Here is a 14,459-nt window from a genome sequence, read left to right as displayed (position 1 = left end):
TGGCATCATACAAGATGTGGACGTGCTCGGCAAGGTGCGCTGCAGTGACCACAGGATGGTAAGAACTCGAATTAGCCTGGACCTGAGGAGGGAACGGAAGAAACTGGTACATAAGAAGCCGATCAATGAGTTAGCGGTAAGAGGGAAAATAGAGGAATTCCAGATCAAGCTACAGAACAGGTATTCAGCTTTAACTCAGGAAGAGGACCTTAGTGTTGAAGCAATGAACGACAATCTTGTGGGCATCATTAAGGAGTGTGCAATGGAAGTCGGTGGTAACTCCGTTAGGCAGAATACCAGCAAACTATCGCAGGAGACGAAAGATCTGATCAAGAAACGCCAATGTATGAAAGCATCTAACCCTACAGCTAGAATAGAACTGGCAGAACTTTCGAAGTTAATCAACAAGCGTAAGACAGCTGACATAAGGAAGTATAATATGGATAGAATTGAACATGCTCTCAGGAGCGGAGGAAGCCTAAAAACAGTGAAAAAGAAACTAGGAATTGGCAAGAATCAGATGTATGCGCTAAGAGACAAAGCCGGCAATATCATTACTAATATGGATGAGATAGTTCAAGTGGCTGAGGAGTTCTATAGAGATTTATACAGTACCAGTGGCACCCACGACGATAATGGAAGAGAAAATAGTCTAGAGGAATTCGAAATCCCGAAGGTAACGCCGGAAGAAGTAAAGAAAGCCTTAGGAGATATGCAAAGGGGGAAGGCAGCTGGGGAGGATCAGGTAACAGCAGATTTGTTGAAGGATGGTGGACAGATTGTTCTAGAGAAACTGGCCACCCTGTATACGCAATGCCTCATGACCTCGAGCGTACCAGAATCTTGGAAGAACGCTAACATAATCCTAATCCATAAGAAAGGGGACGCCAAAGACTTGAAAAATTATAGACCGATCAGCTTACTGTCCGCTGCCTACAAAGTATTTACTAAGGTAATTGCAAATAGAATCAGGAACACCTTAGACTTCTGTCAACCAAAGGACCAGGCAGGATTCCGTAAAGGCTACTCAACAATAGACCATATTCACACTATCAATCAAGTGATAGAGAAATATGCAGAATATAACCAACCCTTATATATAGCTTTCATTGATTACGAGAAAGCGTTTGATTCAGTCGAAACCTCAGCAGTCATGGAGGCATTACGGAATCAGGGTGTAGATGAGCCATATATAAAAATACTGGAAGATATCTATAGCGGCTCCACAGCCACCGTAGTCCTCCATAAAGCAAGCAACAAAATCTCAATAAAGAAAGGCGTCAGGCAGGGAGATACGATATCTCCAATGCTATTCACAGCGTGTTTACAGGAGGTATTCAGAGACCTGGATTGGGAAGAATTGGGGATAAAAGTTAATGGAGAATACCTTAGTAACTTGCGATTCGCTGATGATATTGCCTTGCTTAGTAACTCAGGGGACCAATTGCAATGCATGCTCACTGACCTGGAGAGGCAAAGCAGAAGAGTGGGTCTAAAAATTAATATGCAGAAAACTAAAGTAATGCTTAACAGTCTCGGGAGAGAACAGCAATTTACAATAGGCAGCGAGGCACTGGAAGTCGTAAGGGAATACATCTACTTAGGGCAGGTAGTGACGGCGGATCCGGATCATGAGACGGAAATAATCAGAAGAATAAGAATGGGCTGGGTTGCGTTTGGCAGGCATTCCCAAATCATGAACAGCAGGTTGCCACTATCCCTCAAAAGGAAAGTGTATAACAGCTGTGTGTTACCAGTACTCACATATGGGGCAGAAACCTGGAGGCTTACGAAAAGGGTTCTACTCAAATTGAGGACGACGCAACGAGCTATGGAAAGAAGAATGATAGGTGTAACGTTAAGGGATAAGAAAAGAGCAGATTGGGTGAGGGAACAAACGCGAGTTAATGACATCTTAGTTGAAATCAAGAAAAAGAAATGGGCATGGGCAGGACATGTAATGAGGAGGGAAGATAACCGATGGTCATTAAGGGTTACGGACTGGATCCCAAGGGAAGGGAAGCGTAGCAGGGGGCGGCAGAAAGTTAGGTGGGCGGATGAGATTAAGAAGTTTGCAGGGACGGCATGGCCACAATTAGTACATGACCGGGGTTGTTGGAGAAGTATGGGAGAGGCCTTTGCCCTGCAGTGGGCGTAACCAGGCTGATGATGATGATGATGATGACTCACAGTTTTGCTGGTGTCTCGCGAAGCTGGCGCGGTGCGTAGCTTGATGAACTTCACCAGCGGAGACGGCAGGTGAGCGCCCGCAGACTCTTGTTCGTCGGCTGGTTGACAGGAGTGAAAGTCGTGTTAAAGCTGTATTAACACGACGGACGGCTCCGCCAAAATCCGTTACGCGGACTGTTACTCCGCCGCCCATCAAGCTGCAAAGCGCATCCAGATGACGGATGGGGTCAGCAGACGACCGTGCCTGAAATTTCAAGCTGATGCTTGAAACTTACGGAATATATTACACTAACGTATTCGTGACGCTTGGGCACTGTTTCCGAAAGCCATACTCATTCTCGGCGTGTAGGTTTAGAGTGGCTGTACAGCCTGAGCATGGCATTGAAGATATTGCGGCAGCCCGGCCAGATCTCAGTGGCCGTATACTCTAAAAATTTCAACACCCTTAAGGGTGTAAATGACTTGTCCCATGGGTGACATTCTTTCTTGGTGTATTGCTACACCCCAAGCAAAGGGGTCTAAATTAACACCCCATAAAAGGAAGGGTGTTAATAGGACGACACCTTGCACATGGGTGTAAAACAAACAACACCCTTTCTATATGGGCGTAACACAGACACCACCCTTTCAATATGGGTGTAGTATGGACAACACCCTTTCAAAATAGTGTTATTCCTGCAAGAATTTTAGCGTTCACTACAGTCATGTAGTTCATGGACAGACTGGCTGTTGTGAATACTGCCTAGTCTTAGGTATGGTACTACCTTGTTCAGTATGAGCCAGAATCTGTGAGACGTTGTCATATTGCGCTTCTGGTCCGTCATGTGGTAGCATATATAACGTGCGGCCCTTTCAGGCAAAAAATTTAAGTTTCACGATCGCAGCAATGCACACACCCTATGCTTTTCGTAATCTTCCTCTGCAGTGATAGTACGCTGCCGGCAGGATGCAGAGCGCAATAACAACGCGCGCTGCACTAAGGACACAGGATATCCGGCACCTTGGTGCACCAGTACTTGTCACTCCATGGAAACAGCACACAGCCAAAAGCATGTTACATGCATTTCAGAAATAATTAAAAACCTCCACGTTTCTTGGTCAAAAATTTTCGCAGCAACACCAGCTCGACCAGGAGGTAAAGACACCACAGCTAGTTGTTGTAGCTCATATTGAATGCAATAGAGCGCAAGCAATGCATGGATTGGCGACGGTAACAAGTGTAGTACTACAGAAGCATACGTTTGCCTGTCAATCAGTTTTTTGCCGTTTTAAGCACATATTTTATACCTCTATTCATCAAAGTTGTCATTTATCTCCACGGTATGCTTCTACTAGTACCTTCACATATATGACTTCAAGGCAGCACTGAAAGCCAAACAAAGTGCAACAGAGCGCTTCCACTTAGAATAATGTTTTAGCATTTAAAAACAAAACTGCATGTAGAGTTGTGGATACTGTTCAATATATAAGCATGCACTATTGTCTGAAATTTATGTATGCTTCATTTACTGCCAGTGACCTGCTTATACCCAATAATCTAGTAAGTTTTCACCATGTGCTTGCACTGAATATACCACAGGCATTGTAAGTTAAGCTACCAGAACAACAATCAGCTAGGGTAAGGTTACCTAATTGAACAAAATCATTGTAAAATTTGTGACGAAATGTCAGAAGAAAAGTATTTATTATTTCACTAAAGAGAAATGGTTATATAATAATGTTTGCACATTTTAAAAGTAAAAAGGAAGATAAGGAGTAAAACCATACCAATACAGACATAAGCAACGAATAATGGCACAGGCTTGTTCAATTAAATTTTAAGCAGAAAAGTTTTTTTTAAATAACCTCACTACGAACTATCACATTTTCATTCGAAAAGCACTGCATCTTATTACAAAGCACAAAAATAACCGGCCACATAAGAACGAACAAGTCTGAGTGTGTCTATGCGAACACAAGGATAGGAAGTTGGGCGAGTTGTTACCGTAACATCATTTTGGATTGTAGCGCGAAGTGACACGGACACAGACTAGAAGCAGACAGCATGAGCGCTAACTCTCAACTAAATTTTTATTGAAATGAAGAACACATAAATATGGGTGATTGCAAAAGAACCGCAGCGTAAGAACATGAAAAGGTATGAAGACATCAGTTAAACATATCAGGACGTAGGGAAGTCAAAAAAGGAAACAAAAAAAAACACACTACATCAGATTAACACACGTGTTGTGAAGATACTGAAATTCGCTTTTTAACAGAGACGAAGATGCCTGGCTAACGCAAGCCTCTCCTAATCTTTTAATATGCAATGCCTCGATTATTTCCTGTGTGGTTTGGCATTTGTGTCTTGAAAGAACTTTTGTGTCTTCAAATAAAGGTTTACAACCGCAATTGAAACGATGTGACGCTAGATGTGAAGCATTAGGGTTGTTAAGTAAATGTTTGTGTTCTTCTGGTCGAATATTAATGCACCTGGCGTTCCGTCCAATGTAAGTCTTCCCGCACTTGAGAGGAATCTGATAAACTATACCAGTGTTACAAGGCACAAAAAAGGACACATGTCTAATGCCGCAATCATCTTTTCTTTTTTGCCACCCTGTTCAAGTTTCGTATTTTTCATAGGGCACATTATAGACAACTTGCGGGGCCTAGAAAACTCTATCCACGTCATATCTATTGGCCACGTTCCTGCGCGCTCTTGCGCGCTCTTGCGCAAGACCCTTGCGGCAGAACTCTTGCGCGCTCTGCCGGCGCAAGTAACACACTCGCGTGTTATCACTCTTGGCAATCGCTCTTCGTGTTTTTGGCAAGCATAGGTACAGGCAAAAAGGCATGCAAGCATAGGCAAGCCAAAATAAGGTATATGTTGTTGCGGGGCCATAAAAAGCGTAACAAGCTTCTCCGACTGAGGTTCAGTATACGCGAAACTTTGTCACCATGGCCGACCTGCTCTTTGATTCCTCATGACAGGCGCGGTGAGGGCGCCTCAAAATTATCCCAAAATGTAACGACATTAATTACAATCATGTTAGGGATCACAGAAAGCGTCCCGAACTTGTCCCACTAAGATTCAATTCCCGCAAAGAAAACTGCGTCACACGGCCGAGCTGCTTTTCGGAAACTCTGCCAAAACGACCTGCGTATCTAGCGTGCCTCGAAAGTATTACAGAAAGTAACAAAAATATTACGATAATACTAGGCATCAAAGAAAGCATCACGAACTTTTTGCAGTAAGATTCTGTACACGCGAAACTGACTGCGTCACATGGCGAAACTGCTTTTCCCTAACTGCATCGCTACACCCCGACTTTCGAGCGCGCCTTTAGACTACCGAAATCGGCTACAATAATTGGGGACTCACAGAAAGTCTCGCAAACATCTCCCAGTACGAGTCATTAGCTCAAGTTAAATTTGCCAGAATGGCTGAGGTGTTTTTCGCTAACTGCGTCGCAAGTCTAGGTTCCGTGCTGTCTGCCTAATTGCTTTATATGAATTAGTCTGTCAAACAAATATTGTCACTTTGCTGTACTCCAGCAGAGCAGTGACGTACTTGTATTTTATAAGGAACATCACAGCGACGCCAACGGTGGCGGCGAGAATTCACCTGGAGGGTACACGTAACTGACATAGCGAAAAAAAGTGGGAGGCAATTTGGCGCTTAGTTAAAGTCGACGATATTAATGCTTTCCTGGATGACTTTGGTGTGAGAATTGAATGCATGAACCTTACCATATTTGTGGCATGCGTTCTGAAGCGGTAACGTTAAGTGGAGCTTAACTTTTTGTCACCGGTTATTATTTTCTTGAGCACCATAACAACAATAATATTTTTTACAGCGAAGCTGTATATGGCTAGAGAATTTCCGTCGTACCAGTAGCCAACCCCAAAAACTTACCACACCCCGCCCCATACACACTCCGCTCATAGGAAAACCCCTCTCTCGGAGCACCCATGCCACCTATCATTCGGCCCGCCGCAAAGCCCATGCAAAAGCTCTCCACAAACACTATGTTTCTGAAGGTAACGTCATAGGGGGGGAAGATGCCTGCACGGTCGGAGACGTGGCGGTTGCATTCGCTGACAATACACTCCAAGCCATCGAAACTCCCCACCTTCGTGAGGCCTCCGCCCCGGAATCCTCGGAAGAAGCGGCCATCGCGCTTGCCCTCATGTTCTCCGATGTCCAGTGCGTCCTTGCCGATTCAAAAACCGCACTCCCAAATTTTGCAAGAGGACGAGTCCACGTGACAGCTTTGCGCATCCTCCGCTTGCCATTCACATACCCGCCCCGCCATGTGGAACTGATCTGGGTGCCTGCGCATTCCGGCAACCCCGGCAACAAAGCCCAACGACACTTGTAGCGTCAAAGGCGCTTGTAGAAAACAAAATGATTAGATGTCACGTGACGCACTTTTCAGCCTGTTTTAACAGCTTTAGAGATCAACAGTTTGTTGCTTGATGCCTCTTTGTTTCAATGCATGTCAGCAAAGCCATGAAATACCTACGTTTTTTATGACCTGTTCATGGCAGTAGTTTAACGTCCACCACAGTGCACTATATCGATGATGTACCGCACGGGAAAGGCATTTTTGGTGTCACATAAAAACGCCTCTCAAGAAAGCTCGTCGGTTTTGTTTGGTCGGAGCTAAATATGACATTTTGTCATTATTTTTAACTTTCTAGATCATCTTTCAATTAAATTCACCTTTCGCCTTTCAAATATTACCATTCAATTACCTTTCACCTTAGATCACTTTTCGATTAAAATAAATTACTGTCAATTAAATTCACTGAAGTTACGATTAATATATGTTGCGCCAAGAGTAAATTACATCGCTATGGGATTAAACTTGTGGCAGCTGGATAAAATTGATTCGCGCTTGGTCTTAAATAGCCGGCGCTTGGATTAGGTTGAGCGGGAAATCCTAGTTAAACAGCTAGTTAAACTGGACGCTCTCAATATCCGTTTCTTCAAATCAGGATAACCTGATAAGCAGCTTTCGAGATCGAATTTAATTCCCTGCGGTTGAATCGGATAGTCGGTCTGACGGATATTTGCAAGCACTAGTCATAACGCGTTTCAGGGACACCTGGTCTTGCTTGCCCGCCTACGCTGTGTTCGTGTACTTTCACTTTTTAAAGAAAAGCTGTTTTAGGCTAGGTTCTGGTGGATGTCGTCTCAGTAGACATAGACCAATGAATTTTCATACGTGGGCCGATGCCAAAGATAGTGCAATACCGGTATGACCCCCGGAGGAGGTGAGTTAGGCGTTTAGCACTCCCCCATAGATCGCGCGATCTCGAAGATAGTGCAGTACCGCGCAGACCTGCGGCGGAGGTTCAGTTAGCCATTAAGGAGCCCACATTCAAAGCCTCGCTGGTCATCCTTCTTCAAACAGTGAAGGCACTGATCTTTTTATGTTTGCATATATGTTTCTGCACTGTGATCGTTTCCATTCCTTCCTTTCTGCCCTCTGAGGCGTCTATGACTCTAACCAGGACGCCTACTGCATAAATGCAACCGTAACAGCTGGTGTAGTAGGCGCCTATTGTGTGATGCTTTCTTCTGTGTTGGCGGTCTTGAAGGGCCTTGACAAGTCGAAGTTCACAGACAGACGAAAACTTGTAACCGCAGGGAATAACAGTGGCTGCCGAAGCACTGTCCCCGAAGCCAATGCTTCGACAAAAAGAATTCGTGCACTGCGCTTGGTAACGATGCAACGTTCTGCACTCAACACAGGCTCGGGAATGATAACACCTGTGCATATACTGGGAATACCGTAACAGACAGTATGGTAGCACATCAGAGCGACTCCTTTTTTCGCCTTGAAAAGAAGCCAATGATAAGATGGACTTGTGCGATATTAGATCCTCCTATTGTCACAGTGAGTGCAGAACCAATAGCATCGCTGAACTATTTTGAGTTATTGCAATTGGCACCGAACGTCTGGTTTACGCCAACAATGGTGCAGTGCCGAGGAGCGCACTTCATGGCCAAATTGCGAAACTTCGGATGCCGCGCTCGCAGAAGTCGGGGTTGCACACCGTATACCCAGGCGCACGCATGTTCTTGCGCTTGGCGAACTCTAGTAAGACATAATAAAAATGCATCATTGCCTGAGAACACTTGATCCTATTATTACATTTGTTACGGAGTAGCTTGGAGGCAGCTGTATGTTCTGACTACCTCCAAGCACCTCGTCGTTTCGATAATCAAGATTTTAAAAAGCAACCATCACCTTCGCCGTCGAAGTTTGCAGCATAAAACTCGTCTGTTCTGTCTCGAATAAACGAATATACATGTGGGTTTTCCCACGTTCAGATACCTCATCGCAGGGCGCTATTAAAAGCCGTACTCCTTTTAAATTGAAACCTGTGCCACGCCACGTTTCCAGGGACGAGCATTTGGAAGCTTTCTTAAGTGACTTGCATGTTCACCGCATCAAGGCTTCAAAATAAACTCGCGCTGCAACACGATGCCCCAAGTTCGTTACGGGAGCAGGCAAATGTAATGCATAATAAAAGAGGACGCAGCCTTATGTTTCACTCCAGAATCACCGCTAGATTTCTTGCAAAGCTTTTTCATGCAGTTTCAAAGGAACTTCAGTTACCTGAGACGACACATATATATTAAATATTTAGCCGCATTTGACTGGCCCGTTGGAAACTTGGCCACCACTAAAGCTTATGAGACATTTCAAGGTCTTTCCGAACTTCCATTTTATGCACACGCATTTGCAAGCATACAATACACGAATACACAAACATAAACACAAACAACGAAAATTATGCATAAAGTCAGAGTCTGCCGTGACTCGCCTTGGTTCCTTAGTGGCTATGGTGTTGCACTGCTAAGAACTGAGGCCGCGGGGTCGAACCTTGGACAAGAGCGAAATGGAAAAAGGCCTGTGTACTTAGGTTTAGGTGCACCTTAAGGAACCGCTGGCGAACCAAATTTCCGGAGTCCCCCACTACGGCGTGCCTCATAATCAGAAAGTCGTTTGTAAAATGCCATATTTGATAGCTTCTGCCAGAATCCGGTATTTGAACAGCCACTTGTAGGTTGAGGATGCACGTACGAAAAACATGATGCTTTATTTCCTACGTTTCGACCTGGGTCTGGCCTGCGTCAGGGAATACATGAAGCGGTAAGGGGTTTGCTGTAATTGTTACGTGCCATAGGAAGCGCCTCTACGCGCTTCTCCACTGCCAGCACACATTGTTGCAATGAGGAGTTTGAACTCGTGAGGTATCGACAGTGCATGTCAAAAAGAAAAAAAGAACGCGACTAGATGGCTATAGCAGGTTTGCACAGCAACACTAAAACATCAAAAATAGGGTTTACAGAAAAGATGACGTCGTATTTCAAAATAAAAATAAATAAGAATGCATGACAAGACGGTCGTTACAAGCTCTTGGGGCAACACTATGTACTAAACCACTGTTCCTGCAAAGGTGACACATGGGGAAAAAACAGATGACAGAAGAGATATTTTCACTGTAAGGTGACTGCACCCTTCATCAGTCAACAATAGAAAGGTCGTACGTGGTAAAACCGCAGGACGGGAAGGGACACTTGTAACAGCAGGTTCGTACAGCAAGAAATGTAACAAAGGCAGGGTTTCGAAGAGAGCTTAGAAAATAAGGTGTTTGTACAAGTTTTCACAAGTTACAACAAATGTTTCATAAAGAACATCACTCATCGTACATTAAATACGATGAATGACAGATCAGCAACCAGAAAATTCTTTGGGCCAAATCGCGCGCGTGTGTGTCGGGCGTGCGAACAGCTGGCGACGTGGCCCAAACGATGCGATTAAGCACGAGCTGCTTAGTCTGAAGGAACCATGTATCCGATTCTCTGTTTCGCGAACAAAAAGGTCAATGTTGCCGGGTTCTCGGTAATCCCAGGAACCACGTCACCCAATTATGGATGGAAATTATTAGTGAACCTCCCTTTCGGGGAGCGATTTGATAGCGGATACAAGTATAGTCACGGTTAGCTCGTCAAAAGGTGCACGGGATATTGGCATGTGTGGATGGTGGAGAATTAAGAAGGCCGAGGGCATGCAATCTACGATTGTCGAAACTTAGTCTAAATGCTGTTTCCGTTATGTAATGTACTGTAGTTTGCACGCTGAGCATTCTAGCATATAGATTACATTGGTCGTGTCACAGTCAATGTCGCGGGATCGAATCCCAGCCACGGCGGCCACATTTCTATGGAGCTGAAATGCGAAAATGCTCGTGTACTTAGATTTAGGCGCATGTCATGCACCCCAGGTGGTTGAAATTGCTGGAGTCCTGCACTACGACGTGCTTCATAACCAGAAAGTGGTTGTGGCACGTAAAACGCCATATTTTTTAACAGTCAAAGTCTCCTTTTTTCTTCAGACTAAAATTTAACACATGCTCATAACACTTATCGTAGTCGTCATGAGAGCGCAAACCTTGCACAGTGATTTTACAAAGATGACAATCTATGTGCATAGGTCTTGTTGTTTTAGATGTAGCGTCAATTTTCTGATCGTCGGTAAACTGCGTGTGGCGGCTCCGGAAATGCGACACTGAGGCGATTGCTCTGCATGAGAATGTTACGACGTTCCTTAAGGATGATATCAACGTTTCGAATCCATTCAGGGTTTGCGAAAACTAAATTAGTATGCTTCCGTTGCTCAACGCGCTCGTCCAGCCTGAGAAGCGCCCTGTGGTCTCCTGCATTGGCTCGCTTAATCGTGTCATTCACTATTAGGAGCGGATACTTCTACATTAGGAGGTCATCATGGAGGCGGTCGCCGTTAATAAAATCGGAGTATTCGGAATACAGTCTCTCGAAACAAAGTCCTTGATTATAGGCTATGGTTGTTTTAAAGTTTGTTTCATGGCAACTTTGATAATGAAGGTAGCGGTGAACGTCTGTGGTTTCTTATATAGTGTAGTAGCTAGTTTGTTACCGCAGATGGATACAGTGACATCCAGAAAACAAATAGAAAAGAGTGAGTATGAGTGCGAAAACGGGATGGATGGATCAACCCTGTTAAATTCCGTAATCAAAGCCAAAGTTCCGCCTGTCCATGGTGCCAGATGAGAAAGATCTGATCAATGTGGTGTTTATAGTAGTGTGGCGTAACTTCTCGCGTTGAAAGAAATTTTTTTCTAGATCTCCCACAAATATATCACCGTATTCAGTATCTATGTTGGTCCTCATTGAAGTACCGCTCACTTCTACAAAGTGTACGCAGTAAAATTCAAAAATGTGCAAGATGCAAGGAGAGTTTTGGTAGATTGCTAAAGTAATGCTATCAACACATTTCTCAAAAGGGGAGCCATTGTAAGCCTTGATGACTGATCGCATACCGTCCTCGGGGGGAATTTCAGTATAAGGGGAGGCAACATCCAGAATCCGGCAACATCCAAAATCCAATGTTGCCGGATTCGAATCCGGCAACATTGATGCCTTTAGGTAGCATATGTGGGTGTATTGCCCAGTTGCCTTCACCCGAAAAGATCACGATCTCGTGACGCCTGCGGCAAGAAGGACGTTCCACGTCCGCCGTCAAGGTCTGTAAGTGGCGGCGCTGGCTAACACTCCCAGGGTTTTACTAGGACACATAAATACCCAAGAAAGTGGATGAGAAAACAGCGCCGCGGTTGCTCAATTGGTAGAGCATCGCACGCGAAATGCGAAGGTTGTGGGTTCGGTTCCCAACTGCGCCAAGTTATTTCTTCATCCACTTTCATTTCCATTAATTTGTTGTTCCATTATTTCATTTATTAAGCACAAGTAATTTCCACTAGGCTGTCCTTGGTGTCAGTGTTTCTTGGCTTCTGATGATCGGGCCCCTCGGTTAACCCCTTTATTTCTCGTATATATATATATATATATATATATATATATATATATATATATATATATATATATATATATATATAATTCTGACATCCGTGATGAGTTTGGGCGGACATACTTGATGGTATTATCATAATTGATATGCGGTGTTATGCAGGAGTAGGGTGTTAAAAATTTTTTGCCGTAGCTATGAACACAATCAGAGCATACGAAGGGCTGCGCGCCCGACCGGCAGGTGTAGCATTCGAAAAAGAAAAAGAAATGACCGTTGTGGTATATGTTGTGTACTAACGTTCAGGCCAGAGGACTGGGCGTAATGTCAGTAAAGAACGTATTCCATAAGTTTCACTTTGTTTTTTTTCTTTTAATGTGTGTATATATATATATATATATATATATATATATGTGTGTGTGTGTGTGTGTGTGTGTGTGTGTGTGTGTGTGTGTGTGTGTGTGTGTGTGTGTGTGTGTGTGTGTGTGTGTGTGTGTGTGTGTGTGTGTGCGTGTGTGGACGCGTGCGCGTGTGTGGGGGTATGCCTCTATGTAATATTAGAATGGAGAATTGCGTAATTCTTCGCCTATTTTCACCACACATGTTCCCACTGGTTTTCATAGTTATCGCAGAGCTGCCGGTTATCTTCTGCTGCGTTCCTATAGAACTCCAAGTTCGCGGTTTCGTGTGGCTTGCACACATAGGATACTTATTAGGCCGTTCTAGTACGTGTACAGTAAACCTTTCGTACCCATTACGCGTAACCGGCCCATATTTTAACCAAATAATCACAAGCTGCCTTACGTAGTTCACTGAGGAAACTAGGGAAAGCTACTACGGCCTTGTCAACACAGACAGCCCCTTTAAAAATATGTGAAATAATCACTGCGTATTGGATCAGTCGCGTCTTCCGAGTTGAATTTCAATTCTTCCCTTAATTTTTCATATTTTTGTTCAGTATCCATTTAGGGGGTTTGAGCACTTCATCGAAAAGAGAAAAGTACTGCCACCATCACCATCAGCGCTCGACCGTCGTGGTCTTCTTCTACAACTGGCAGCGTTACCGCTCATCATTCTAGCGTAGAATTTTTATCGTCTTAAAAAGAAAGCCGCATTTTTTGTTATTTTTCTTGCTTTGATTTCAAAGATAGCTGAAGGGGGTATGAGTCATTCATTGTCTTTGGTGAGGGACCCATTATTAACGAGGTGATACGAGAACGTGTGTGCATATCTGTCGTCTCAACGACCACCGATCACGATTAGAAATATGTTGGTATCTTTGTTCAAAATTCTGTCACTTCTGTGTCATGTATTAAAAGCTTCACTGGTCATCCACCTTCACAGAGTGGAATGGCTCATGACTTTCAGAAATTATAGTAATAATAATAATCACCGCAATGATAACGATCAGAATGGCTCAAAATAAGTGATATTGTTTACCATCATCAACATTGTGACACCTTTAGGTAGCGCTATCTCCGTGATCACTCACGATAACGGTTGCAAAGAGACTTTAGAAACAGAGGTACCCAATACGGATAAGTTAGGGTAACTCGCAGCGGTAGACATATCAGAGTTTTGGGAGATCATTTAGAGATCGTATGGCTTGCGGAACCGAGCAGCGCACGTCACGTAAGGGATTTTTGTATATAGGAGTGACCACGTACATGAGCCCACGTAAACCTGCTACGCCATATTGAAGATATTCCTTGTCAGATTACGGCACACTAGCCACCATTTCGCGAAAACGAAGAGTTCCTATCTGTCCCGAGCAAACTACGACATCAGTAAGCAAGAACCCCCCTCCCCCTTCTTCCCCACACTTACGACTGAAAGCATAGCATGCATGCGTACGCTGCGGTGACGTACGTATCAAGAACAGTTTGTGTTAGGTTCTGCACCTAAGCAGTAGGCAGAACGTCGCACTCTTACGTATGCAGTGCCGTTGAGCACGCAACATTCGCAGTATTAAATGTTGTATTCTTTTTTTCAGAGGTAGCGCCCACATCTCTAGCTGACAATGAAGACAAGTGACGGGATGAAATACGCGGTACGGGTTTCAACAAGTTTTGGCACGACCATCTCATGCTAATAAAAACAAACTGCTCAGAAGTCATGTGCGAAAATCATGATATAATTATGATGCGTGTCATATTGGCCGACTCGCGAGAAATTTTGACCGCCTGGGCTTCTTTAACATGCACCCAATGCAGGATACACGAGCAATGTTGCATCACACCTTCATCTAACCGCCCCTGTTATGGCTGGTACTTGTTATCCAATACCTCGTGTTTAGCAGAACCACGCTTAAGTCGTTAAGCCACCATGGCAGCTGTGTTTTATGCTGCAGCATGTTTTATTGCTCAATAAGTGTGCGGCGTTCCCTGCAGCTTCTACGACGGTTCTGAGGGATGGGTTCGTAAACGG

The 14,459-nt window shown here is 44.2% G+C and overlaps 1 protein-coding gene across 1 annotated transcript in view; it reads left to right on the top strand.

The window, feature by feature from the left end:
* The window catches only part of LOC142578426 (uncharacterized), an 86,876-nt gene extending 72,765 nt beyond the window's left edge, over nucleotides 1-14,111 (top strand). The window contains exon 4 of the mRNA XM_075687813.1: nucleotides 14,026-14,111. Within this exon, the coding sequence (XP_075543928.1) occupies nucleotides 14,026-14,031 (6 nt within the window). The 3' untranslated portion in view covers nucleotides 14,032-14,111. The remainder of the gene's footprint in view (nucleotides 1-14,025) is intronic.
* The last annotated feature ends 348 nt before the right edge of the window (nucleotides 14,112-14,459 follow it).

This window comes from Dermacentor variabilis, chromosome 4 (genome assembly GCF_050947875.1).
Source record: "Dermacentor variabilis isolate Ectoservices chromosome 4, ASM5094787v1, whole genome shotgun sequence".
NCBI lineage: Eukaryota > Metazoa > Arthropoda > Arachnida > Ixodida > Ixodidae > Dermacentor > Dermacentor variabilis.
This window is presented reverse-complemented; position numbering and strand designations above follow the sequence as displayed.